Source organism: Fundulus heteroclitus, chromosome 14, assembly GCF_011125445.2.
Source record: "Fundulus heteroclitus isolate FHET01 chromosome 14, MU-UCD_Fhet_4.1, whole genome shotgun sequence".
Taxonomy (NCBI): domain Eukaryota; kingdom Metazoa; phylum Chordata; class Actinopteri; order Cyprinodontiformes; family Fundulidae; genus Fundulus; species Fundulus heteroclitus.
The window spans coordinates 7,858,121-7,885,718 of NC_046374.1; the positions used below are offsets into that span (position 1 = coordinate 7,858,121).

The 27,598-nt window shown below is 42.1% G+C and overlaps 1 protein-coding gene across 2 annotated transcripts in view; it reads left to right on the plus strand.

Annotated features, from left to right (window-relative positions):
- LOC105925570 (RAS guanyl-releasing protein 2) overlaps positions 1 to 27,598 on the plus strand; it is an 81,299-nt gene that overhangs the window by 34,101 nt on the left and 19,600 nt on the right. For both annotated transcript variants that reach the window (XM_012861495.3, XM_021315882.2), the window contains exons 8-13: positions 3,792 to 3,908; positions 4,344 to 4,625; positions 12,599 to 12,673; positions 16,216 to 16,338; positions 19,749 to 19,864; positions 19,947 to 20,088. In XM_012861495.3, coding sequence (XP_012716949.2) covers positions 3,792 to 3,908; positions 4,344 to 4,625; positions 12,599 to 12,673; positions 16,216 to 16,338; positions 19,749 to 19,864; positions 19,947 to 20,088 — 855 coding nt within the window. The remainder of the gene's footprint in view (positions 1 to 3,791; positions 3,909 to 4,343; positions 4,626 to 12,598; positions 12,674 to 16,215; positions 16,339 to 19,748; positions 19,865 to 19,946; positions 20,089 to 27,598) is intronic.

Here is a 27,598-nt window from a genome sequence, read left to right on the forward strand (position 1 = left end):
CAACGGATCCGTTTTCTTTGACCTTTCCGACAGTAAAGGAGTTTGACTGCTCAGTCCATATATTCTGCCCGCTGTAAACTTTTTAACAATCGGAGTCCAGGGTGAGCCGGACAAACTTTTGATGAGGGGTCGTGATTAAAACAGCATGGCCGCTTGATCTGGGCTTTGCTCTCTAGTGGGAAACTCTCAATGCCAGCATGGTGGGATGTGCCTTACATTGTCACATGCTGAAGGGTCGTAGCATGTTGAACGCGTTTTAGCATTTACCCAACGAGACCTGTGAAGTACCACAGTTAGGATCGTCCCCCTTTATTAAATGTATTTATTTATTGGGAGTAGGAAGTTTTCGTTCTTTGAAATCGCCACAAGTAATTTGGACTTTCTTTTGCTGTTGCTAATATTACCTAAATGTACATTTCAGTTGTAGGCGAGCCTGCATAAATTGTGTGAGAGCCTGGGAATATTGGTAACAACATTCTGATTTCCACTCATCTCCATTTTTAATAGAACAACATTTATTTCTAATCAAACCTTCTTGGAGTTTGTTAGTGTTGGACCAGTGTTTTCTCAGCCATCTATGTCCCTCAGCATACTTAGTCAGGATTTCACTTGTGCGTTTGTGGCTGGTCTGAATTTGGATATAGATTCAAGTGCAGCAGCTGTTTAAAACGGCATTAAGAAAAAAAAGTTCTGATTGTCTTTCAGCAATTTTTTTTCTCTTCTTTTTAACTGCTTTTTCATCAAGCTTCTGAGCAATGTCTCAGGAATATGTTTGTTTGTTGAGCAACTCTAACCTCTGGACCCTTCAGCCCTTCAGTCTTGTCCAATTTAAAAAGAAATAGTTCCAGTTTTACTTCATACAAGTTAAAACGGAACTACTTTACATCAATAGCTCATCACTTCACCATTTAGATGTAAATCCACAGCCCAGACTTACAAAACTTTCATTTATAACATGTTTTAGTATAATTGAGTTATTAGATCAGAAGAGACAGAAGCCATAGCTGCAGCGTCACCCCCCCATCCCCCCTGCGTCCCTCTCCTGCGTTCAGACTTACAGCAGCAACAGGACCGGCGTGCGGAAACAATTCAGCAAAATCTATAAATCAGGATTACCGCCAGCATTTGTAGCTTTCATTCGCTCACAGATAGAGCCCAGTTAAACAACGCTGGTTCAAGTTCATTGAGTATGAAACAGCATCGTTAAATCTGAAGTCCTTCAAAAAAAAAAAAAGAAAATCAATGCCACTCATGAGCTCGGTCTTTTAATCTTGTTTGTGTACACCGATCCTCAGACAAGTCAGCAGACACATTTCCACCTGTCTCACAGAGACATAAGACAATCTCGTTTCTTCAGCTGGATCCTACAAAAAGAAAGAAAGAAACAAACAAACAAAAAAAAACAAGCATAATAAAATTTTAACATTTTGAATATTACAGTATGACTGACTTAAGGCAAAGGGATGGAGACGATAGAGGTGATTAAATGCTTCACAGTGGGAACAACCACCCTAAATAGATAAATAGTTAAATAGATTGCTGTTTTTCTTCTTTACATTAAAGCGGCGTTTCAAAGTTAAACTTTCAAACAGTCTCGTACAGATCATGACATGGGAGGGTCCTTATATTTCTGGGATCTGTTTGTCTGTTCCAGTTTATGAAGTTAAGACTATAAAACAATATGACTTCCTTTCCCCTTCCATCCATCCCCATTTCCATCCCATATTATATATACAAGCTCTTAAAGAGGGTTAGAGCAGCGAATGTGTTCAGCTATTACCGAAGCTCACCTATCGTGGTCACACTTGTAGCTGTGGGTTATCTGGACACTAAAATTACATGGATTCAATGGCTGAGCCCTAACAACTGAGGTAACCTGTATATAGGCTTTTCTGGATGAAAAAACAACAACAGAAACATTTAAAGCCTATGTGAGAATTTCCATAGATGCATGCATAAGATTATCCCATGCAATTTTTCCCCCCCTGTTTAGAGGCCTCAGCTGTGTTATTGAGAAAATGAGGCTTGCTCTTGGACACGCGGTGATAAAGATGAAGTTCCAGCTGCTTTTAAATGTATTCAGAGACAGCATGGCAGGTAGTCTTAAAGCACTTGACATTTCTGCAGCTTCCCTCAGCATGCGCTGGTTCTGTCCTATTACAGCTTCCTGTGGGGTGCACATCACCAACACCTCACACTCACTTTCTTCACTGCAAAACAGCATTATTAGTCCAAGCGCCGCTTTCTCCCACATTGCTAAGCTCCGGTCCAATTTATTTCCCTCCGTGCGCTGTGGGAATTTGCCTTTTCTGCCTGGGATTATGAAGATTACACGTCACCCAGCTCCCTGCCTCGTTAGACTTTGCTGCGTTTTTTTGCTTCCACGCCCACCGCAGGGACCTCACAACGAAGCCTCATTGACGTCGGCGCGCCCGTATGATCCAGATAAAGCCCGCGCTCTGCAGATGATGGGCTGCCCTCCGCGCCGCTCGGCGGATCGATCCCTAAGGGGGTTTGAGCTGGATCAAATGGTCCCCCGTGGCAGGCCTCCCACGCAGCTGCGACCCCATTGATTTTCAGTGAGATGCCAGCAGGATGAAGGGCAGCGTGAAGCCCCGCAGAGAGCTGTTCATTAAGAGTTGGCCCAACTTTAAAACAGAGAGGAGAGACATTCATTAAAGCCGCGGCGTATTCAGACGGATTGATGTTCTGTTGTGCGTCTGGGCCAGAGGTGGAAATCTCTCGGTCGCCTAATAAATCTATCTCAAACCGCACCGCCTTCCTTTTTTTTTTCTTCTCGCTGAGAGAACGTTGCTGGCCAGCTTGCTTCATGTGGCGATTCGCCTATTGATGAGCTGTATCGGCGACAGGAACTTACAAAATTATACATCCCAAGTGAACTTTGCTCAGATTTTAGAACCCTGTCAGAAGCAAAAACGTTTGTGCAGTTTACTGGGATTTATTGATAGTTTAATGATAGACTAACAGCTGGCAGAGCGTAATTGTGACGTGACAGAGTAAGACTTTTTTTTAACACAAAAAGTCGTGGCTGTTCATCTGTTGCTGCATATCCATCCTAAAGGAAGTCACGTTTCGCTTCAATCGCAACTGCAAGTCTTGGTACCACTCTACAATATGGGTCCCCTTATAGATGGCTGGTATATAGTTAATATATATATATATATATATATATATATATATATATATATATATATAAATGGTAATTAATTAGTCTGTAAACACTTTATAATTCACTTGTAAGTGTTTATATTGCATTAATTTATTGCAAGGAAGAGACAAAACTGACTGGTTTCTTGCCAAATAGTGAACCAAATCTGTTCAACTATATATTTCATCTGGAGTTGCTTATATTAAACACTTCAGACTAAGTCACTACCTTGTAAGCACAGACCAGTTTTGTCTCTTGCTCGTCCTTAATTAATACATAATTAAAACTTATGAATAGGTTATAAAGTGTTTACAGATTAATTAATAACATGTTAATAAGCTATTTACTAGCCATCTATAAGGAGAGCCTTATTGTAAAGTGGTACCCAAGCCTTCAGACCTGACCCAGTTACACAAGTTCTGTCTAACAATGGGCTAAAATTCCAGCATACTTTTGTGTGAAGCTTTTTGGGAAGACAGTAAAAAGATTTGACTCAAGTCGTCAAGTTTAAACGGCATACTATTTAGGAAGATGTAAAGGGTTATGAAAAGGTTGTTTGTCTTTTTAAATAAAATGTGAGTGAAAATTTGAATTTGAGCCGCATTTCTCTTCTCCCTGACAGAAGCTGCTTCAGCTGCAGAACTTCAACACCCTGATGGCGGTGGTGGGCGGCCTCAGCAACAGCTCCATTTCCCGTCTCAAAGACACCCAGAGTCACATCAGCGCAGAGACCAACAAGGTGCTGTAGCTGCTCCCTCCTGGCCTCTACACCGTCACGATTCCATTTCTGGGCTGTATTTTACTCAGATGCCGGCACACAGACCCGCTGTTTGCAGCGTGCCGGTGCACTTAGCAAAAGTGAAATATTGAAAGTTGATTCAGCAGCCCACCTCTCCTGCGTGAGAGTTGCAGAGTTGCAGAGCTGCTTGTCTTTGCCCATTCCTCCTACACACAGAGTCTTTTTAGAACTAGGAATTTGAGCCACATGACTAGAGAGTTGATGATAACAGTTGGGTGGATGTACAGCGTCTCCACTGTTACGTAAGTCCATCTGGAGCAAAGTTTCACTGAACATTTTGGATTCTTGTGAACCGGTCTCCGCAGCAGAGAGTTATTTATAGTGTATAACCGCTCCTGTCAACTCTCTCATTCCCTTTCCTCTACTCACCCGCAGGTCTTTAACAGCCTCATCGAACTGGTGACGTCATGCGGAAATTACAGCCAGTACCGCAAGCGCTTCTCCGAGTGCTCGGGCTTCCGATTCCCCATCCTGGGCGTGCACCTGAAGGACCTAATAGCCGTGCACGTGGCGCTGCCCGACTGGGTCGACAAGGAGAAGACGCGGGTGAACCTGGCCAAAACCCAGCAGCTCTACGCCATCCTCCAGGAGCTGGCCCTGATCCAGACAACGCCGCCGAGCGTCGACTCCAACACCGACCTGCTCAACCTGCTCACAGTGAGTGCGGGGGGATCGGATGGGAACGGTTGACCAAGAGGAGAAAAAAAGTCCCCAATGATGTTGTTGTTTGTGGGTTCTGAAGCGTTAGCTGAGCAGTCAGACGAGACAGCATGGAAAACTGGGACACAGGCTTTCCTCCATGCTGGGTGCTGACTGGTGATGGTCAGGCGCACTGTTATCGCCAGCTGGCACCAAGCTGCGCAGCAACTCAGGCGAGAGAGTCAGTGGAAACAGCCAGAACACAAACTTTAAGCAATAAGTCATGTCAATGGTAGGGTCAGAACAACCAGGGAACACGATGCAAAGGTAGATGAAGGCCGATGACACGGCGGGGCGAAGGCTGCAAAGCTTGCAGTTTGTCTAACACGGAGGAACCCTGGAGCCAAAGAGCGGAGACGGGAACAGAAGTGACTGAGAAGTGTAAAAAACAAGCTCTGAAAAGAAAAAAAACAAAAACAATTAAAGCCTGGGTTAATAGGTTTAATGTCTGATAACTTGTTAAAATTAAAAAAGCAAAAAAGATGCACAAGAAACCAATCAACACGTTCACAGCAGACGTCTCCTAGACTAAATAACAAATCCACAGTGCTGTGATAAATGTTGGCCCCTGAAAGATTTCTTCTAATTTTCAAGCATGAGCAACCAATTGAGGGTCTAATTAAACTAATTAAAATAAACAATATTGTGGGACGTTGTGGATTAGAAGACAAAAGTGGAAAAAAGACTCTCAGCTAACAATGTATGGTCATGTAAAACCACGTATGTTTCAGCAAAACCATTAAATAGTGCAAATAAAGTTGGCAGCACTGGTTGTAATCTCCTCTCTGTCAAGTAAAAATATTTAATGTCCTGTGATGGACTGGCCTGCCTCTTGTCCAATGGCTGCTAGCGATAGGCACCAGTACACCCGTGACCTCACAAAGACAATCGGTTATAAAAAAATGGATGAATAGATGGATGGATCATCTCTATTTATCATTGCAGCTTTCTACATTCCAACAAAACATGCCCTCTGCATTTAACCCATCCTTCAGGGTGCAGTGGGTTGCGCCCGTGGCGCATTAGGGGCTAAGGGTCCATCTCATGGACCCAGATCTGCAATCTGTGGGATTCAAACCAGGGAGCTTACAGCCTTCTTACGATACAAGCACCCTGGTCTGACCACAAGGCCACTTCTGCCCCTTCCTCCTGGTTGGACAGAGGCCGTCTGTTCAGAAAAGTTAACAACTATTGCCCAAGTTTCTCAACTGGATTTCCATTTGGGCTTTGACTAGGCCATTCTAACACATGAATATGCTTTGAACCAAACTATTCCACTGTAACTTTGGCTACTGTTCAAGTTGTTGTCTTGCTGGATGGGAAACCTCCATCCCAGTCCCTTTTCTGCTAGAGCGTCCAACAGACAGTCGTCCACGGCCCTGAATGTAGCTCCACCCATCTTCACATCCCTCCTGACCAGCTTCTCTGTCCCCTGTTACTATTCAAAGTTCAGAGTAGGGGGGGGGGGGGATTAGTTACAAGTGTACTCCAAACTTTTCAGACTTTTATTAATTTTTTTCAAAACTAGAACTCTTCTTCCTACAGTTATATGCTGCTCTGTGCTGGTCTTTCACATAATACCCCCACAACATGCCTTAAAGGTTGTTGTTCTAATGTGACTAAATGTGGAAAAGAGTTTGAACAGGTTTCCTAAGTGCTGCATTTTTTTTATTTTAAATGTGAGATGTACAATTTTTTTTTTTTTTTGGCTGGGTCCTGCCTGCAGAGCAGCATGAAAGCAAAGGGTTTCTGTTTTGGCCCCGCCGCTTTGCTGCTTCTGTTTCATTATTTTTGGCAGATGTTTCCTGAATGTGGGAAGGAGAGCTTAAACAATCCCAAGAGATCAATTACTCAGCCCGGCTGCCAATGTTGATGCGAGATAGCTGCTGGAATTTGGTTTATTTATACAACCTCCCGCTGACGACAGGAGTCCCCTCGCTGTTCTTTTCATGGGGTTTAGATCTGAGGGGCGCCAGGAACGTTTGCTGGACCGGGTCAATACTCAATTATTTTATGTCAGTGCTTGGTGGATTGGATCAGTGTGGAGTCCTGCTCGGCCTGCGATGATAAGATGGAGAGAAAGTCGATAGACAACTCAAAATTCACCAATCTCTGTCTGTATCAAAGCATTGGAAACTGCACAGGTTTAACTGCTTTAATATATGAACTTTTTGTGTATTTGCTTTTTAGAATCGACCAACAGAGCACAGTTTTCAACTGACGTGAAAGGATTTTGTTTTGACAAATGAAAATATGAAAGGTTTGACATGTATTTATATCCTGCCCCCTTTCATCTGAGACCCATACATTTCAGTGAAACCAGTTGCCTTCAGTAATCACCTAATTAGTAACTAGAGGCCGCAGTGTATAATGAAACATCGTTGTAATAATGCAGCTGCTCTGTGAAGACCTCAGAGCTTTGCTCAAGAATATTAATAAGCAGACAGCATCATGAAGACCAAGGGACACAGCAGGCAGGTCAGGGATCTCTCACAGCACCGGTCAATCTGATAATGTGAAGAGTATAGCAAAACGTTCAGGCTACAAAGGCTTATCCCTCCATCTTAACTGAAGGGTAAGGAGGGCATTAATAAGAGAAGCAGTCAAGAGGCTCAGGTTAGCTTTAGAAGAGCTGAGGAGATCCACCGCTCAGGGAGGATCTGCTGAGAGGACAGCTGTCAGATGTGCAAGAAGAAATCAAGCCATGCTAGGGATACAGCAAAGATACTTTTATCAGACCAGACCAATATTAAACAGGTTGGGAATATAACAAAAACATTGCAACTTTTTTTACTACAAAGCCATTATTACATCCATAAAAGTGCTACTTAAAGAAAGACAAAGGGCCTTTCTAAACATTCTAATCATCTTGCACAAGTTTGCCGACCGTGTGAAGCACAATTGGCCTTTAATACTTGTGCAAATTCTTAAAACTTAAAGTACACTGTTTCTCAAACAGAAAGGTACTGGAAAAACTGCACAAGTTCACTGTTGCTACGTAATAGCTTTGTAACAGTATGAATAACAAAAAACAATATTCAGCATTCACCAGCCTTGCCCTACCCTACTCCTCCGTCCTCTCTACTCCACTCTACTCTTCTCGTGTAGATTTTCAGCAGACCTGGTGTTGCCAGAAGGTGGTGAATGCCTCAAGAATATTTACATACAAGACTTTTCTTGTGTTATAAATAGTAAAATTTTAATTTCAGTTAGACCCACTGTGTTCATGGAGGTGCTTAATATTAATATTGTTGGTATTCAGTTTAACTTGTTCCTGGACTCCCTCAGCAAAAACCTTCTTGCTGCTCCTCGCCCTCGACCAATTAGCGACTAGTGTCTGTTCACGTCACATTTTGGCGCTACTCCGCTCTGGCTGGACCCTACTCCTGGGCAGAGATGAAAAAAGCTGGTTACAAAACGGTTGCTGAAATGTTCTCGAAGTACCTGGAGCGAGTAGAGCCGGGCAAATAGAGCCAGTGGTAAAGTGGCTATAGCTAGCATTTAATTTCCCCCAGAAAGATTTTTAAATTCCCCTGTGGGTATCTCATCATGTTAGCAAGGAGATACTGGGATACCGCTGGTTGTCTTCAGGCCCATCTGCTCGTATTTATTCTCCTAGCATGTTTAAGTTGTCTCAGTGGCACCCCTGCTGTTGAGGGTGGAGAATGACTAATGTGATTTCAATCGACTTTTGGCAAAAAACTTTTGTTTTTGGTTTTGAATGCGAGAGAAGAGAGCTTTTTGTACTCGAGATCAGGTTATGATCTATGTTTTATTTGTGTTTACTTGGCAGGAAAACCCCATAAACCCAGCGTTCAGAGGTTTTACGACTAGAATAAGCTGTGCTAATTAGCTTTATGCTACTGGATGTTGGTGGTGCTCTATAACGGGATAAGGCTTTTAATGTGAGGGTATTGACAAGACAATGACATTTTAAATAGAGGCATAACCCGGCATATTTTTGTTTTGGTTGCCCTTTCAAGTGTCGTCAGACCCTCGGATATAATGCTGGTGGTCCGATAAATCTGAAGTGCTGCTAGCCAGTCAAATAGCCATGTAGATTCTCCTGAGGAGTGCAAACACCCAGCTAACCTACTCCCCATCGCTGGAGCGGGTTTCTTCTGCCTTCTGCGTTGTGCTTAACAAAGATGTTCGAACCTTTTCTTCTTTTGGCTGGACAGCTGTTTGGAGCAGCTCACAGACCTGAACATAAAAAAATTACGCTCACAGTTCAGTTAAGCTCTGCGTTTCGTTCTACAATACCAAAAATAAAACTAAAGCATGCAATCAAATGTTAACAGAGCATGTGAGAGCCAAACTTACCGCGGGTACAGCATGAGGCAGACTGATGCCAAACGACAGGAGGTCTCTCAGTCAAGTCTGCACGGCCAACAGATGGCACCACTCCTCTGTCCCGTCTCACGCACCAACCAATCATATTCAATTTGACCACAAGCCAGAACAGAAGTGAAGAAATGCAAATGGCATCATACATCCAGAGAAGAGGACTAATTCCCCTTTGCAAGTAGTGAGGATAAAACATCTTTAAAAAGCCTTCCTTGCACATTCATTTATAAGGAAGTAGATCTGCATTAAAAACCTGGTAATCCTTTTTTTGGCTGAACTAACCCTGCCCTACTTTTACTGCTCCTGTTACTCGCGATAGCTGCAGCATGTCTGACACAGTCCCTTTAACAGAAGGGTAAAAAGGTCGGATCTTTAAAAAGCATGGTCACTAAATGTAGCTTTAACAGTAATTGAATTCACAATCCTGCGACAGACTGGCGACCTGTCCATGGTGTACCCTGCCTCTCTCACCTAGTGAACGCTGGAGATAGGCACCAGCAACCCCCGCGACCCCATGAGGGATTAAGCGGGTCAGAAAATGGATGGATGGATGAATTCACAATCAATAATTGTAACCATGCTAATACTAAAATGCCATCATGCTACCATTGAGATCAGTAAGCATTTTAACGCTGCTAGGTGAAATCTACTTTATGACGCTGAAGAGGGGGAAAACAAAACTGATATGTCTGAGCAACTGTAATCCATAGAATGTGGCAGACTGTCAACACAATCTAATCCGTTGTGGTCTAATATCTTCAGATCACCCACAACTATATTTGGCCTACATTACAAACCCCGGCGGAAAAATAACACTGCACATCATCCCGAACTCACCATCCCCACATTAAAACAGGAGCGTCTTTCACAAAACATTTCAGTTACAAACGTGCAAAGATAAGTCGTCTCTGAGCAGTGTCTGACCATTCATGAAAAGGAGACAGCGATATCCTGCAAAGCTGAGAGCTCTCAGAAATCAAGCTGGCGGGGTATGATGACGGGATGTGGGGTGAGGCATTCAGTTTCAGTTTAAAGTTTTCAATCAGTTTAAAGCCATGAAAACAATAATGGTGGACAGACTCAGTCTAGTGACCCTGTAACAAATATTTCAAATTTAAAAGCTTGACATTATACACGTTAGCTGAGAGGCTGTGACTACCTCGCGTGGGGAGTATGGGATGTAACAGAGTCATCCTGATCTCTGAAAACGGGTGACAGCATCATGCTCTGGAGATACTTTTCTTCAAGTTCAATCTAATTCAAATTCAATTCTTTTCTAATCCCACAGGTAAAGCAAATGTCGTGACGCTTATTATGCAGGTTTGTTTAAAGAGTTGTTGTAGACGCTGATGGCAGAGAAGGATGTTGAGTTCGTTGCTGACATGAACCTGCTGAAGAATGTGTTCAGCTCATTGGCTCTCTTCAGACTTCTCTCTGTCTGATCCTCCTTCATTGGGGACAGGGGACCTGGTCAGAGTTTATCCCAATATGCAAAGAGCTGAGCTGGGGCAGAGGTTCACCCATAAATGCATTATGCCAGAGGTGCAATGGAATTCTTTAGCTCAAAGCATATTCAAATGTCAGAATGGTCTAGTTAGTTTTAAATCTAATTGACCACAAGACCACAAAACTTGAGGTTCACAGATGCTCTGCATTACTGAACTTGAGCTATTTTGCAATGGCAATGCAGTGGAAAGATATTTCAGTCTCTATAGGCACAACGCTGGTGGAGACAAACTGTACAGAACAAATGTAAGTGCGGCAAAAGGTACTTCTGCAAAGTTCTATAGACCAGGCGGGCTGAACTTCAGATTCTTCTTCTTATCAATGTAAAATGTTGAAAATTGCATTGTTTTCTTTCCATTTCACAGTTCTACCCTGCTTTGTGTTGACCTGTGACTTAAAATCCTGGCTAACACCCAGACTTTTGTCTACACATAACCCAGATGAAATACCTTGGATTTTGTGATATGCAGTGTCAATAATAATTCCCCCTTAACCTTTGCTCCATGGTGATATAAAGCTCTGTAAATCAGAGAGCTGAACTAGAGAAAAAAAAAACCCTACGTTCCTCCGTGGTGAATCACTCTGACTCAATAGAACACAGGAAACGCCATGACAATGAGCAAATAGCTCTGAGCAAAACAACTGGAGGCCAGTGGTGGATACGGATGTGTAACTACGGCTTTTAATTTGTATCCGAGCACAAACAGACATGCAGCTGTTGCCATATAGGCGTAGAGCGGGAGAGCAGAGGGGCGCTGATGTTAAACGCGGCCCTGCTTAACGTTGCCTGCTGTGAACAGGTGAACTGCCTTTGTGTGGAAACACCCACGGGTTGAATGGATATTTTTCATTTAGGGCGGAGCAATGTTCAACACTGCCCAGGTCCAAATCGGCTTCATAGAGCCCAGCGAAGGAAGGGCCAGCGAACACAAACACAGGAACCAACTAAAATCAATTCTGAAGATATTCGCATTAGCCTGGGTCAGAGTTGGAAAAGCCTGTTCTTAATATCTGTTTGCAGCTTTCAGAGACCTTGGGTAAAAGTAACTTCCTGAGCTGCCATCTCCACTGACATTTGTCTGCTAATGAGGTTGGTTCAGGTGACATCATGTGACCCGACAGTCGACCTCAAGTGATGAATGACAGATTGCAACCGTTGCTTCCGTGCAAGGATGAAGATTAGATCATCCGTATAAATGGAAGTGAAGCAACCATAAAACATTAACTTAGGAAATAAGAGACATACAAACCTGAGCCTCCAAGTTCTTTTGAAGTGCAGAGCACAAAAGATCTTTGGTGTCTATTTTATACCCCAGAAAACATTAGAATGCGCTAGGAAGTTTCCTGATGAAATCTGGGTGCAATATTTAATTGTAGGAACAATTCCTGTAATGTATGTTTTTATTTTGTATCTTGCAGCCATTTTGGCAGCATTGACTGAATGTAAATCAAAATGAATATTTATTTCTGAAAAATCTGCAAATGATTAGTCAACTCAGTTCTTTAATTTAGCCTAAAATGACAAGCTACTCAAAGACCGACACTTTTATTTCTTTTAACAAATATTGTTCAATTGAAACCAATGAAAATGCAAACATTTTCTACTTCAGTTTCGCCCAAGAATCTACTCATGTTTTGAGTAGATTTTGGATAAGTAGTTGAAAAATTATAAATTGAATTTTTTTTGTCCACTCTTTTCCTTTTGCTCCAATTCAAAACATGCAGCAATATTTCACACACTTTCCGGAAAAGTGCAGTATAGCCGAAATAGGTGTAACTACTAATGGTAAATAACATTTCTGGGTAAAAAAAAAAAAAATGCATGTGAGTGCAATCTATTGCAATTTTGTTTTTTAATTAAACACACTTCGCTCTAAAGAATTCAAGGGTCCAAACATTCAATTAACATTTGACATCAGTGTTTCAGGCTGAAGTAGTTTTAAAAGACTGACATTTTTAAACTGCAAAAAAATCAATATATTATATATTTCAGAGCAGTTTTTAGGAAGCAGAGATTGTATAAGTATATATATATATTATTAGTTTTCAGACCTTGCTCATACATGCTTTCTCTGCAGGTATCGCTGGACCAGTACCACACTGAGGAGGAGATCTACCAGATGTCTCTACAGAGAGAACCACGCAAACCAGCTGTAAGGCAGCAAAAATACCGGCCACTTGCTTAGATTCTCTCTGCTACTACCTCGCCTTCAGACATGTCTTAATTCTACGTGGCACAGACAAAGGGATGCAGATGGTCAGCAACAACAATCAGGTTGGCTGTGCCATTTGTACGATCCTGAGTTAGTACTGAGGGGGGCAAAGTGTGCCAAAACATATTCCCCACACCATTACACCACCTCCGCCAGCCTGAACTGTTGACCCAACACAGGATGGATCTCTACTTTATTATGGTGTTGAGAGTAAATTCGCACCTTTGCATCTGAATACCACAGTTGAACCTGACACCCATCAGATGTTATTTTCCTATTTTGGGTTAGCACGTTTGATTCATTGCCTCAGTTTTCTGTTCTTATTGCAACCCGGTGTGGCCCTGTCTACTTTAGGGTCCAAGGTGTTGCACATACCATGGCAGTAACAAGTGGTTATTTAAGCTATGGTTGGCTTTCTAGCTATCAGTTCAAACCAGTCTGCCTCTTCTCCTCTGACATCATCAAGGTATTTTTGTTCACTCAGTGGATATCTTTTCCTTTTCATGCTGTTCTCTGCAAGCCTTAGAGAAACCGTTGTGCTTGTAAATCCTAGAATCCTAGAATTTCTGAAATCCTCAGAATAGCCACCGGCTCCTTTAGATCTCCTTTCATTCCCCAATCTCATGCTTGGTTTGACCTTAAGCAAGTTGTCTTCGCCGCCTTCAGATTCCTAAATGCATTGAGTTGCTGCGATGCGATTGTGTAATTTGCCATGTGCAGTTAAACAGGTTAAACCAGGTAAGCGGCCAGTGAGTTTATGCGCTATAATACGCAGCTTTAATAATGTGCCATACATACCATGTTTGTCACGATGTGATATATAGCACAATATATGAAATTGCAACCATCACTGCTCTGTTAGCGTTTGCAGCAATAAAACCACAACAAGCTAAATGAACACAACAGGTAGGCTTATATTTTAAGAGCCATGCATTCATGCTTTACATGCTAAAACCAAAGTGTTCTCAACAAGCAAGGAGGAACAATGAAACATGTTTTCATTTGTCACCACATGGTGAAAAAGCCGGTAAAGCTGCTACCACCATTTCCTGTGTTGCCAGGTAAGATAGATGACATACTAAATGAACTTAGTTAAATCATAATAGAATGAATGAGAGATGGCTCTGATAAATTCTAATTCTGAGAAGTGGATATTTAGTGGGATCAAAGCTGTAGAGTTTACTGCAAACATCTTCAGTTGCAGTCCTCTCAGTCCTGTAACTTTGAGACGTGCCCCTGGTCCGTCACACCTGCGTCATATGGCTGAACTACCTCCTCAGTATGCAGTCAAGTTCTCACCTGGGGTCTCATTTATAAAGCTTGGTATGTACACAAAATGGAAACTTGCGTACGTCACTCTAAAGATGTGATTTATAAAAAAAAAAAAAAAAAAAACTTGACGGGAAAATGTGCGGTCCTCACCACAACTCTGACCCATGCGTACACTCATTTAGAGACGGGGGAAATTGGCAACATAGATTGTAAAGTAGAGAATTGCAGCCAGACTGCATGGTGATTCCTCTCGGACGTTCACTTTCACTCCATATCAGACTTTAATCACGGATTGACTTTATCATAAATATTCAAAAGTACAGTGTTATTCATGTTTACACTGGTGACATATGACTACACAAAACCTTTTAAATAAACAAAAAAGGCCCATAATTCCTCTCCCTGATGCGCACCAGAGTGGTGTGTTACACAGATTAACAGATTATTGTGGCAAGGTGTGTAACAGTTACTTTAATTGCTGTAAACGGTCAATAACACTCGTGCGTAATGCTGGTCCTGCTGTCATCAAATATTTCCTGTCCAACGATGATGACTGGCCACTATGCCGCTCAGACTCTGAGCATTGCATTCTGCTATTACCTACTGGGGAAAGTGGTTATACGTCCCACCCAGGTGCTGAAAGGCAGCTCTCCAACCTCCAGAGTGTGGAAAAGATTTACCTACCGCTCACACCCATGCAGCACGGTGTCCATCCTCTTCCTAAAATTCACCTTGCAGTGGTACTTTTTTGGGTGGGGGTGGTATCATTGTGGGGGAAACCACTAATTCCTCCTGGTCTCCCTCCCTCCTCTGAATGTTGATCTGAACGCACAGCCTGAACAGGATCAGTGATCTATAAAGGAAATATGCGTGCTGGTGTGCGTCCGCATGGTTTCACAAATGAGAATTATTTTTTGTGTATGCTGTTTTTTTCAGGGAGGGGGGAGGGGTCGTACGTACACTTTTAGTATGGATTTCATGCAATGTTTTATAAATAAGACCCCAAATTATTTGACTCAGGTCTGTTGAAGAAGAGACACATGTAAAAGTTACTGGACACTGGCCCTTGAGAATTGGTGTTCAAGATCCTTGGTTTACAGTGTTGTGCTGCATCATGACTGGGTATGCTTCTTCTGCCATCTTGTTTTATTTATTTATTTTCTTTGTTATAATCCACACACCAACACCCTTGAAATCAAAATTCCCACCATGGTCCATGATTATATGCCAAAATCAATCAGAAAGTTGGTCCTGCCGTCAGATTCACTAACATTTTCATGCGTCCAGCATGCCGATCTGGGTGAACCATGTGCCTAGGCATGGGGTGACATTAAGTTGTGTTAATATTGGCTTAACGCCGCTATATTTTGCACTTGCACTGATTCTGTAGCTGTGACACAGATGTGCACTATACATGACAAGGAATGTTTTGACATGTCCAAATATATCTGGGGCTTCTGGCTTTAGCTGGTGATCAAATTGAGTATGCTGCAGTTTTAAATGTGTGGGCCCAAACCTGATGCATTTGATTGACACCGAGTTGCTAAACTTGACAGGAAAACCAAAAACAAGGGAGGAAAATATGGGTTAACTGCAAACGATTTCAGTGTTTCAATGACAATTTTGAACTTATTTATGTTTTTCTAATGTAGGCCTACCGTAATGTGAAGTATCGGACATTTTTAAGCTCCTCATAACTGCCTGTATCTTGAAAGAGTTTTTGTGGAATGTAATCAGTAAAAAGGGATAGAGCACAACCAATTTAGATATGGGAAATGGTCATTTTGTTAGTGAATATTGCTCATATTTAGTTTTGCATGTGTAACGATTTCTTATCGTCATTACTATAGGAAGCAAAAAAATCCAAAATGATGCCCCTAGCGTCTCATTTGACTCTGGCTTTTATTCCTTCCTCGTTCTCTGACTGACCTGGCTGCATTTCTTCTGCAAATCGGCATTAATTTTCCTTCATGAATCGTTCTATCCCTACTTTACATTAATCAAGATCCTTAAATATAAAAGGATGGTGCATCTAAAAAGACATAATTACTTGTTTTGGAATAGATCTGGAGTTGTTCTATGTTCATATTATATAATAGAATGTTAGTGCCTAAAAGAGATTTTTTCATTCTGCCTAGACTGTTTTCTTTGTCCATCAGCTTCCTTGGTTTACCCTTGAAGTCATGATACTTTGTTTCTTCATTATGCAGCAGAACTCCAGCCCTGCCCCTGCGCCTGAACCTAAGCCCTCTATGATTGATGAGTGGGCCGTGTCCGTGAAGCCCAACGCTGACCCGACGATCATTAAGAACCACATAGAGAAGATGGTGGAGGTGAGTTTCCTCTGAGCCTTTCCAGTGGTCTCTCAGGGTCCGGTCTGACCCTCGGGACCTGTGAGGGGCCAGAACAACGGGGATGAGTTATTATCTGCTCTTGTCCTCCACAGAAGGGCTGTTTCATCTTGGCCAGAGTGGTGAAAGTGTGGATTAATGTTATGTTATGATAGAGATGTGAGGCTTGTAAAGCTTAAATCCTTTAAAAATAATATTGGATTTTTTTCATTATAAACAGCTGATGTATTCCAGTGAATATCTATTTGTGAATAAATGATAACACACAGTGTTAGGACAAATATTACTTGTGGATCATAAATCTAGTCGCTAACAGAGCAAACTAAAACATTGTTCAAAGAAAGCCAATATACTGTAAATGCTATCAGCAGTTTGCCACGAGGCGACAAAGCTCTGAGTATGGTCGGGTGAGACGAAAATGTAACTTTTACCTTACACGCAAAATCCTTTTGACTGTGAACCCAGCATCAAGCCACAGAGAGACGTGTTGGTGGCGGAGAATGCTTCAGCAGAGGCAGGGAAGCCGGTCAGGTCCGATAGGAAAATGGATCGACCTAAATGCAGCATAATCCTGGTAGAACAGCTGTTAAAAGCTGCAAGAGACTTGAGACTGGGTCGGAGGCTCACCTTACAGCCGGACAATGATCCGAAAAATCCAGAGCATACTCTTATGAGAATGGCCCAGTCAAGGTCCGTAATAGGATTGGCTAAATATGATCACAGTGTTTGCAGATGCTGCCCATCCTGACTGGGCTTGAGCTATTTCACAAAGGAGGACTGGCAAAAACATTCGTCTGATGTACAAAGCTGGCAGGGACATACCTGGAAATAATCTTTAGCTTTATGATAATTCCAGAGAGTTGATGGTTCTAAAATTTTTGACTCAGGAGGGCTGAAAATAAATGCTAGCAGCACTAGCATTTATTTAAAAAAAAAAGAAAAGAAAGGGGCTGCAGAGTCACACTGTTGGTAGCACTGTTTCCTTGCAGCAAGAGGGTCCTGGGTTCAAACCCTGGCCTGGGGTCTCTCTGCATGGAGTTTGCATGTCCTCCCTTGTGCACGCACGGGTTCTCTCCGGGTACTTCGGCTTCCTCCCACAGTCCCAGAACAGGACTGTTGGGTTCACTGGTCTCTCCAGCTGGCCCTTTGGTGCGTGCATGTGTCTGTGTCGCCCTGCGATGGACTGACAACGTATCCAGGGTGTTTTCTGCCTCTCAACCAATACCAACTGGAGATGAAATAACGGAAGGCTATTCTGCATGCAGTATGAGCTACGATTCCTTAGGAAGCTGCTGTCTAACTGTGAAACATGGTCAGAAGAGCAAAATGGAGAAGCACCAAGTACTAAATCCGCTTGCCACGAAGGGCTGAATAATATCGAGACAGCAGTGGACGCTGAAAGTGACGTGTTTATTCTGAGAAACCACGTTCAGCGTTATTTAACTCGCTCTTGTTTGACCCATTTATTGCAAACAGTGTGGGTTTTGACAATATACCTAATTTGCTAACGGACAAGGAAGGATTTGCGATGCAACTGTATTAACTACCCATGTTCAAGCCCTGTTTATGTGCAAATACTCCAGAATAACACAAACAGCGTTTTTTCTGGTGGAATATTGCCTCTGCCTGCAACCTCATGCTGACTTTTTACTGTCCCATTAGGCCGCATCGACCATGGCTGGAATGAACTGGCGGGGCCCATAAAACTGGTGCATTGTCATTTATTTAGACCCAGAAAAAAAAAATGCACGCACAAATGCCATGTTAGGCTGCATCACTGTGCTAATTGAGCCCCGTGTTTCTTTAAATTCGTCCCCAACTGTAATCTTTAAGCTCTATGCACATGAGCTGCGGTTTGCTGCGGAAGGTGTTTTGGTTTCTTGTGTTGTCGAGCTATAAATAGGTGCTGCTGGCTTACTGGCGTGCCAGTGCCAGCTTCCTGCCTCGACTGCTCGTGTCTGCGTGCAGTTATTACAGTGTTTTCCCCTAGAATTGTGGCCCCGGTTGTCGTTGCCAGGGGTTTTCTTTGACTTGATGTGAAAAACACTGCAGTCAGAACCCCTTTAAGATGCAACCGAGGGATTAAAACAGCAAACCAAGGGAGATAAAATTCAAAATTGAAAAGATAAACTGCAAAGCACCCGGCCCCAGTTAGCTGGACTAATATAACGTTGCCTTTTAGGGCTATACATCTCCATTAATATCCCCTACTTACATCACATTTTTAGGGTGTAGCAAGATCTTGTTGCATGAAATATCAATAAAAATGCAACAATATTTCCCATCACGTTGAAGTTTTCTGCTGACGTGCTGTCCAGTTGATGCCTGCATGGACTTTGTCGGGTTCTGGTCATTTCAACGCTGAATTTTCCAAAAGTGGTTCAACAAAATATTTGTGTTAAGGATGCAGCGACTTACGCAGCAAAGATATTAAAAACCTTTTTTAATTTTTTTCTAAATGTGCCTTTCAAAAATGAGTTCTCTTTTCAGTTCAATCGTCACATTAATAAAGGTGGAAAGGGCTTTTTATCTTATCTTTTATTTTAATTTTTTCTCGTTTCCTGTTGCATCATTTCAGGCAGGCCATAAACTGGCTGCCTACATGTGCCAGGGCGGTTTTGCTCTACAAAAAGAATTTCTCAGAATAGTGTTCTAGTTACATGACTAAAGAAAAGTCATTTTATTATGTGAATGTACGGGATTTAACTTCGGCGAGCTGTTTGAGACTCTTATTTTGAAGAAAGAAAAATAGAAGTTACAGGACGATACAAACGTATCGCTCTGATTGTGTATTCCCTCCACTGGCCGCCCGTTTCTTTTAGAATTGTTTCAAAAATGACACTTTTAGTTGTCAATTGCCTCAATGGTCTGGCGCCTCTTTACCTTAAAGAGCTTTTCCATCCAATCATCCACCGTTGACCTCTGGCCTTTTTAGCTGCATCTCTTTGGCTCTGGACCAGTCTCCCTTTGTCTGTAAGGTCAGAAAAAGAGATTTTAAAATCTCTTTTAAAAAGTCATCTTTTTAAACTGCCATTTAATTCCAGACAGCACAGCCATGAGGCCAGTCCTTGTTTCTTCTTTGTGTTTACTGCTGTTGTTGCTGGTTATATTGTCAACCTTGAATGTCGTTGGTCATTGCTTTCAATTATTTTTATTTTTATTTTCTAATTAATTCCTTATTCATCTGTACATCAGTTTGGTTGCCTTTTGGTTTATGAAGCGGCTTTATAAATAAATGAATGTTCAGTGATGATGATGACCCCTATTCCATTTTTTTTTTTAATCATTTTCTTGCATCTTTTCCTTAAATTTTTAGTTGCCAAACTACTTGTTGGAAAACATTTTAATCTCTTTCGGGAATTTGATGCAAGATATATCTGTTTTGCCTGCAGAGCGTCTTCAAGAATTTTGACACGGATGGCGACGGCCACATCTCCAGGGATGAGTTTGAAGCAATCAGGAACAATTTCCCTTACCTGAGCAAGTTTGGAGAGCTGGACAAGAACCAGTGAGCGTCCGTCCGTGCTTCAACACACATTATGAAATTGGCAACATCCGCGTGTGTTTGCAACCCGGGTCTTTCTTTGCAGAGACGGGAAGATCAGCAGGGATGAGATGATCGACTACTTCATGAAAGCCAGTTCTCTGCTAAACTGCAAGATGGGCTTCATCCACACCTTCACAGAGGCCACCTATGTGAAGCCCACATTCTGCGAGCACTGCGCTGGCTTTGTAAGGAATTTAGTTATTGTTTTTTTTCTTTCTTTGAGCAAATGATGACCAGTCAGGTCCTGGCTTTCTTCTGCGGTGGGACGGCCCAGATGTTCCACTGCATACTCCTGCTTTAGAGGGGAACTATAAGAGACATAATGCACACTTATTATGGGCTTTAAATTTAACAGTGAATGTAGACGGCCTACGCTTTCGATTCTGAAACTGAGGAATTGTGAGGAATCATGGTTCACAGGCTGAGAGACAAACAGAAGAAAGAAAATCCCCCCAAAAATGTATGACTAAGGCCAGCTTTGTATGTTTTGGGGAATTCAGTTATATTAACATAAATTATATCCAAACAAACACAACAGGACAAAATCAAACAGACATGAATGAAATTTAAATATGACACTACGATACAAATAATAGATAATTATTATTGATACTATTACTACTACTGCTACTGCTATTACTAATAATAATACATGAAACTTTTATTGGAACTTTCTTGGAAACAACACACAGAAATATACGAAATGTAACTTGTAATGGTCTGATTGGGACTTGGTTTTTCATCTAAGATCAGTAGGTACTTGTCAAATAAAGTCAACGGCATATACAGGTTCCACTCTTGCACAGTGACACATAACAATATGAACTGGTGATCCGGCAATAAAACAAGCTTTTTTTTTAATCATTTGCCTCTCAATATATATATATATATATATATATATATATATATACACACACGAGTGCATACATACAACTACAGTTATCGGTAAACACTAATTTTTTTCCTGCTAAAGATGTTTTCCTCCAGACCAGTTTGCTGGAGTGTTTGAAGTTTTACTCTGGTTTTCTGTATGAGAAATAGGATAATAATTCAACGTTGTTCTGGGTAAATTGTGAAAATTCTCCCGTGTTTTATGAACTTTTCACTTCGCTTTAAAGATGGTCATTTTTATGGAGTGGGTTTCAGCGGCTCTCTGTGGGAGCTGCAGGAGTCCAAGCGGTCTCCCTGTCGCTGTGAACAGTTTCTGGGCAGTCTGGACAGGTCTTGAATTTGGTTTCAGTACTTTCTGAATCTGGATTATCATGGTTAAAGAAAATAAGAATATAGAAAAATATTAAAAACTTCTGCATTTTATTTATTACTTAAAGCGATGTCCTTCATTCATCTTTTGATATGTTTTTCCTTTCTTTCTTCCCCGTGCTCTTACTACATTCCCTCTTTGTGTTTCCTTCCAATTTCCAAAACTGTCCCACCTCTCTTGTTTCTGCTTTTAATGCCAAACAATTTTCTTTCTTTCTTTCTTTCTTTATATTCTATATCTTATATATATTATATATCTATACTTATATTCTATTATATATATATATATATATATATATATATATATATATTTCTTTCCCCCCCCCCACAAATTGTAATTCCTATGAATATATCTTTAAAATACTCAGTTTTGCAGGAAGCATTGATCTCTGGTTTCCTATTTTAGTGTTGATTGCTTCCATCTTGTCTGTCACTACCAGATGCCGTTTCTTTTCAAAGGTCAAAGGTCAGACACGCTCGCCACGCCATTCCGCGTCCGTGTAGCGGGGCGGACCATTTGCACATCGTTATTTGTCTCCCCGGTCGTGATAGAGCACCTCTCCAAGGTTTTCTCCGTGTCAGGTCAGGCCAATGCCAATTACTTTGAGCTGAAGTCGCATTCTGGGAAACATGGAAGGAAGGTAATTGGGTGAGATGATAACCCTCGTCTGTGATAGTGTCACCTCTGAATGTGCGCGGGTGTGTGCATCCCCCTGCCCTTGACGTCCCCCCCCGCCAAGAAGTTGTGTGTTATGTCGAAGGGGGCAGTGAGTCAGCACTCAGCTGGAGTAGGAGCAGGAATGGGACTTCTCATCTGTTTCTTTGTGTTGCATTTGAGTTCTCAAACGAGACGTATGGCGAAGATTACACGAACGGACTTTCATTAAAACTCCAGCGCCACGTGTGCACACATTTATTCTCCAGGGAAACTGACATTTGCGAGTCGTCCTGAGGGGAAATTCAGAAAAGAGAGCAGGGAGAGAGAGATAAGGGCTCTGCCAACGTGCTCTTTCCTTTGAACACATCCGTGTGTGTGTGTGTGTGTGTGTGTGTGTGTGTGTGTGGCGGAGGTAGATACACCAGCCGCTTCCTCGTCTGCCCGCTTTGTGTCTTCCTCTTAGCTCCTGTGCAAAAACAATATTTTCCCCCGCAGCCCTTTTTTCGTTTTCTCTTTGTTCCAGTACTTGTTTCGAATACGCTGCTCGAGTGGAGCCAGGCCTCCTGTAAACACCGCAGAGTTTCACGCACACACACAAACACACGCACACACATACACGGATCGCAGGAATCTCCTGCTCCTCCGCCCGCAGTCTCCTTCAGTCCTAATTAACGGCTCGCAGATGAGTTTTACTAAACACACAGAGCAAGCAGACTGGCAGCAGAATGCGTGTGTTTGCATCTCGAGAGGATGCGGTGAGTTTAGCTGAAGGCTCAGAGTGTGTCTATAAAGCAGGCTGCATCTCCAAGTCTCTTTGAGCCCCTCGCAATTTAGTTGCATGAAATCTAAATGAGCTGGGTAGACTCAGTGCGTGGATACAGAACGTCTTATTTAGTCATCAAAAACTGGTATTCACTTTGTGGGACAAAGCCTACCAGTCGGCTCTTATCCATTGGAGTGGGTTTTCAAATGTTCTCTGAAGGAAACTTATTTTAGTCACTGGTTTACGACAAGCTGTCTGCCTAAGGTGGGGAATGATCCTGACTGGATATAGACGGCTGCAGACATTTCTCAGTTCAACCCCCGTTCCAAAAAAAGATCAAAGGAGGGGGTTAGAATAATCATCGGGAGCAAAGAGGCAACAAAGCTCTATCCCAGCAGGCCTGCCATCATCAGGGACTGAAATAGTGTGATAGAATAGATAGAAGCCACCGCCCCACAGTTGACACCTTTAATTTCTACAAAGATTTGTAGTATCTCACTTGGAGACACCAGAAGTATGTTCCGACGACTCAACCTGGGACATTGTACTGACTGTGATGCATGGTGGTGGCGATATCATGCCCAGGGCCTGATTTGCTGTCAATGGCCAGTCCACTGCATTCCACCAGATTCTAGCCTTCTTAAACTGAATAGGTCACGCCCTCACCACCAAACACACACACACACACACACACACACACACACACACACACACACACACACACACACACACACACACACACACACACACATACACACACACACACACACACACACACACACACACACACACACACACACACACACACACACACACACACACACATTAAAACTGTTTTTTGGCCAGAGTTAAGCCAGAAGCCTGTCGATGCCAACAAAATGTATTTGGTTTTGAATATTTAAGCTAGTATGTATAATTCTGGTTCCGTGTCTGTAGTTAAGAGAAAATTCACCATGAGTTCAGACGCCTCCTTGACTCTCTTATTTTAACATTTCTTGAAGTTCAGTGTTTCTTAAAGGATAACTGAGGCATTAGTGACTAAAGATGCTGAAATGGCCCTTTAAATGACTGCACGATTGTTGCAAGATGTGACTGTCCCTTTTTATTATGGACTCTACTGTTCTGAGGTCGACATCTTTCTCATCCATCCTTCTTCCACCCCCCCCCCGCATACTTATAATGGAGAAAAAGGTATTCTGTTAGAACAGTTCAAGTGATTTCAGGTCATGACATGCTCTACCCGTTCTCTGGGAAATAGCACCAATTTTCAAGATTCAGAGTGACATGTGAGTGTTGTTACTGAGAACATGCGATGGTGCTAGTTTAAGAACATTTACAGTAGCTGGATCAATTTGGCTTAAAAAAACAACCTTCTTATTTACCTTAAAGAAGGTAAAGACTTGTATATTCCATACAATTCTTTGTTATATTCAATGTAATATGTCTGTTTTAAACCAGTTTCTCTCATTCATTTGTCTCAGTTGCTCTGGCAAACGTGAGATACTGCAGATAATTATTGCAGGTTAATGCGTGGAGGAGGGAAGTATTGACACGGCATCTTTTATGTTTTTTGCCTTTAATAAGACGATCTGTTCTGAAACGTAGCAAAGAAAAAGCCAAAACAACCCACTGCTGCCGGGCATGGCTGCCTTAATGTGACTGCTGCCGGGCTCCGCTCATGCAGTGCTGAAAGTAACTCAGAGATGTTACCGGGTCGAAACAGGTCAGACCTGCTGTCGCTGTTTAGGTGTTCTGGGGGCAATGATTTGAGCATGAAAGCAGCAAATTTGTATGCTGCGGGTTGACAGTGCGTGTCTGCAGACGTCCTAACAGGGACATTAAACTCACATTTAACAATTTTACACAATTTTCGTGAGATTTTTTTGAAATTGCAAAAAATATAACATTACAGTTCTACAGCACTTTTCTATCCTGTTTTTAACGCTTCATTTCCTTTCATCTTGTATACGATCCCTCCTCTGGATACGATTTGAACAGATCAGTTCATTCTTATTCTTAAGTTTCCTGATTCCTACATCTCTTGTTTTCTCTAATTACAGTGCCTTGCAGAAGTATTCATGCAACATTTTTTTTTCATTTGTCACACTACAGCCATAAACTTGAATGTATTTTATTAGGATTTTAGGTGGCAGTCTGGCACATAGCGGTGGGAATTGACAGGAAAAGGATACAATGTTTCCTGATGTTTTTATAAATACAAAATCTGACACTTGATTAGTAAATCAGGTGTAACTGCAAGGTTAGATAAGGAGATTCCCCTGGAACTGGAGGGACAGAGGGGGTGAGAGCAGCACCAAAACTCTGACCAATCCCTGCCATCCGGACGGAACAGCAGGGATTGGTGAGAGTTTTTAAAGGCCCGCAGCTCTCACACAGATCAACATTTTTAACCTCCTTTTTCTGAATACATAATGTATTGACTCCTGTCAGGAAGGACCGTTTCACCCAATATAACAAAAAGTGTTTCTGAACAGGATTACCAACTATAGCTTTCATGCAAAATGCAATTAAGATGCTCATTCTACTTTTTTGAAAGCTAGCAAAGAGCTGAAAGGGAAGTGAAGCCATACACTAATGTTTCTCACTGAGCAGTGTGCCGTCAGCATCTCGCAGCTTCCATTTAGCCGTCACAGGAAGCTAACAAGTGAATGTGATTCCGACTCCTGCTTGTGCTTGATTGTGCGTTCCCGTCTCCGGCAGCAGCAAAGGTCAGTGTGTGTAGGCAGAGCTGTGATGATGCTGGTGTCTGGATGTTTGCCTCACAACTCGCTTCTTTTTGTTGCCCTGCCCCTGTCGGTCTGTCTGTCTGTGTGTGTGTGTGTGTGTGTGTGTGTGTGTGTGTGTGTGTGTGTAGCTGGCGGCTATTTGTTCTTATGGCTTCTCTGTAGTTGCGTGTGTGTGTGTGTGGGGAGAGGTCAGGATATTTTGTGCCTCCTCAGATGTGCCAGTGCGTTGTATGATCTCCAGCTCGGCTCTTTCAAGTCATTGTTCCCCCCGCCGCCGGTGCGCTCCCTGCATCCCGCTTGATCTTGATCCCCCTCCACCCGTCCTTCCCACCAGCCACCCCCCCTCCTCTTTTCTGCTCCCTATCTCGGATCACCTCTCTGTCTGTTCCAGTGAATTCAGCGTCTGTTACGGGAATCCACATGTGAAGGGAATGGGTGTCTGAAAATGTGTGTTTGATTAATTGTTGGAAGTTCCTGGTTTATCCCATAAACCCATCTCCCCATTGAGCACGTCTTTAGAATAGCTGCCTGTAGCGTTCAAGGTGCTTTTGGTTTTCTCTCATGTCAATTCACAGCTCCACAGACACTGGAAATCTAAAAGATTAAAAACAGTGGTCACTGTGAACTCATTCGGGAAGTTTCCATTTTTTCTGTGATGTAATGTGAAGTCAATAGCCTACCAACACAGCAAAAATGGAACTAGAAGTAAGTAACTTTTGAAATGAGTGTATTTGTCCTTGATTTGAACAAGTGAAAAAGATTTCTTGTTAATGGAATGAGTATTTTGACCCCTAAAATAAGATAATTAGATATACTGCACTTGCACTAAGATGGTGGAGATGTGTTGTTCCTACTTTAAGTGCAAAAAGTTTATTCCATTGGCAGATCATTTAAACTTCCCTACTCAAGTCAAGGACAAATAAACTGATTTCAAGTTTTGGTTAAAAACAAGCAAACAGTAATGTTTAGATATGACTGCTAGTGACAAAGAACAGTTCATAAGATAACAGTAGGGAAAAAGTGCAGCCTTACAGTACCTTGAAATGTATGTTTGCGATAAAAAAAAAAAAAAAAATCTACCCCCAAGCAAAAAAGGCTTGGGGTAGATTTTAGAGGTGATTTTAGATTTTAGAGATTTTAGAGGTGCAAATAAACTGCAAATACAAAAATGCGCAGCTAACACAAAAAGTACTTCAAACACATAAAATAGGCTAAAAAAAGCAAAAAAAACACACAACACACACGCACAAAAAACACATGCAATAGGAAAATGGAGCAAAAGAGAAGTGCTGCAATCACGGTAATTAGACCAACAAAGTGCAAACGTGCTGCAAACACCACCACTTGTAGGCCGATGAGCCCAAGTCTGGTCCCAGATGACATGGTTGGTGGTTGACTGGAGCACTTGAGTTATGCAGAGCTAGTTTGCAGCTTTTCTTAACTTGCAGTAGTTTTGGCTGCTTGCATCATTTTGCTTTTGCATGTGTTTTGTGTGTTAGCATCATTTGTGTTTGCGGCATGTTTGCACCTAGTGTGTGTAATTTCTGTGATTGCAGCATTTCTCTTTTGCTGCATTTTCCCTTTGCATGTGCCTTGGGTGATTGTTAGCCTATTTTTTGTGTTTGGAGTACTTTGTGTGTGTGTGCAGCACATTTATGTGTTTGCAGTGCGTTTGCACCCCTCGGCCACAGTATTTTTTTTAGGCCCTAACAGGTTTTCCTCCAGGAACGCCCTGCATCCATGTTCCCATCATGCCTCACCAGCTTCTCTGTTCCTAATGAAGACCCTCCTCAGCATGACGCTGCCGTACTGATCACACGGCTTAAAATATATATATTTTTTTTATCAAATGAAACCTGATGGGTCTAATATCCCTGAGTAAAATGAAATCCAGTGAGAGTAATTGCCTTCAGAAATCACTGAGGTGACTGTTAGAAGTGGGTTTAAGACATATGCACCATTCAGTCTGAGAGTTTCATCTGTAGAAAATGTGCACGCATCTTGTTTTTTCTTCCTCAAAATTAATATTGTACTGCTATGTTGGTCTGTCACATACATTCCAAATAAAACACATGAAGAGAAGAGTAGAAGAGTGCAGTGGTATAAATGCATCTGCAAGGCACTGTATTACCAAGGTAAAAAAGGCCCTGATTTTATACCTCTATTCAATTTTAATTGTAATCATTCACTGCGACTGCTGGCACCTTCTATCTGCCCAACATTTAAGTGGTTATTATAAAGCCAGTTTTGTATTATTTTTAGTTGTC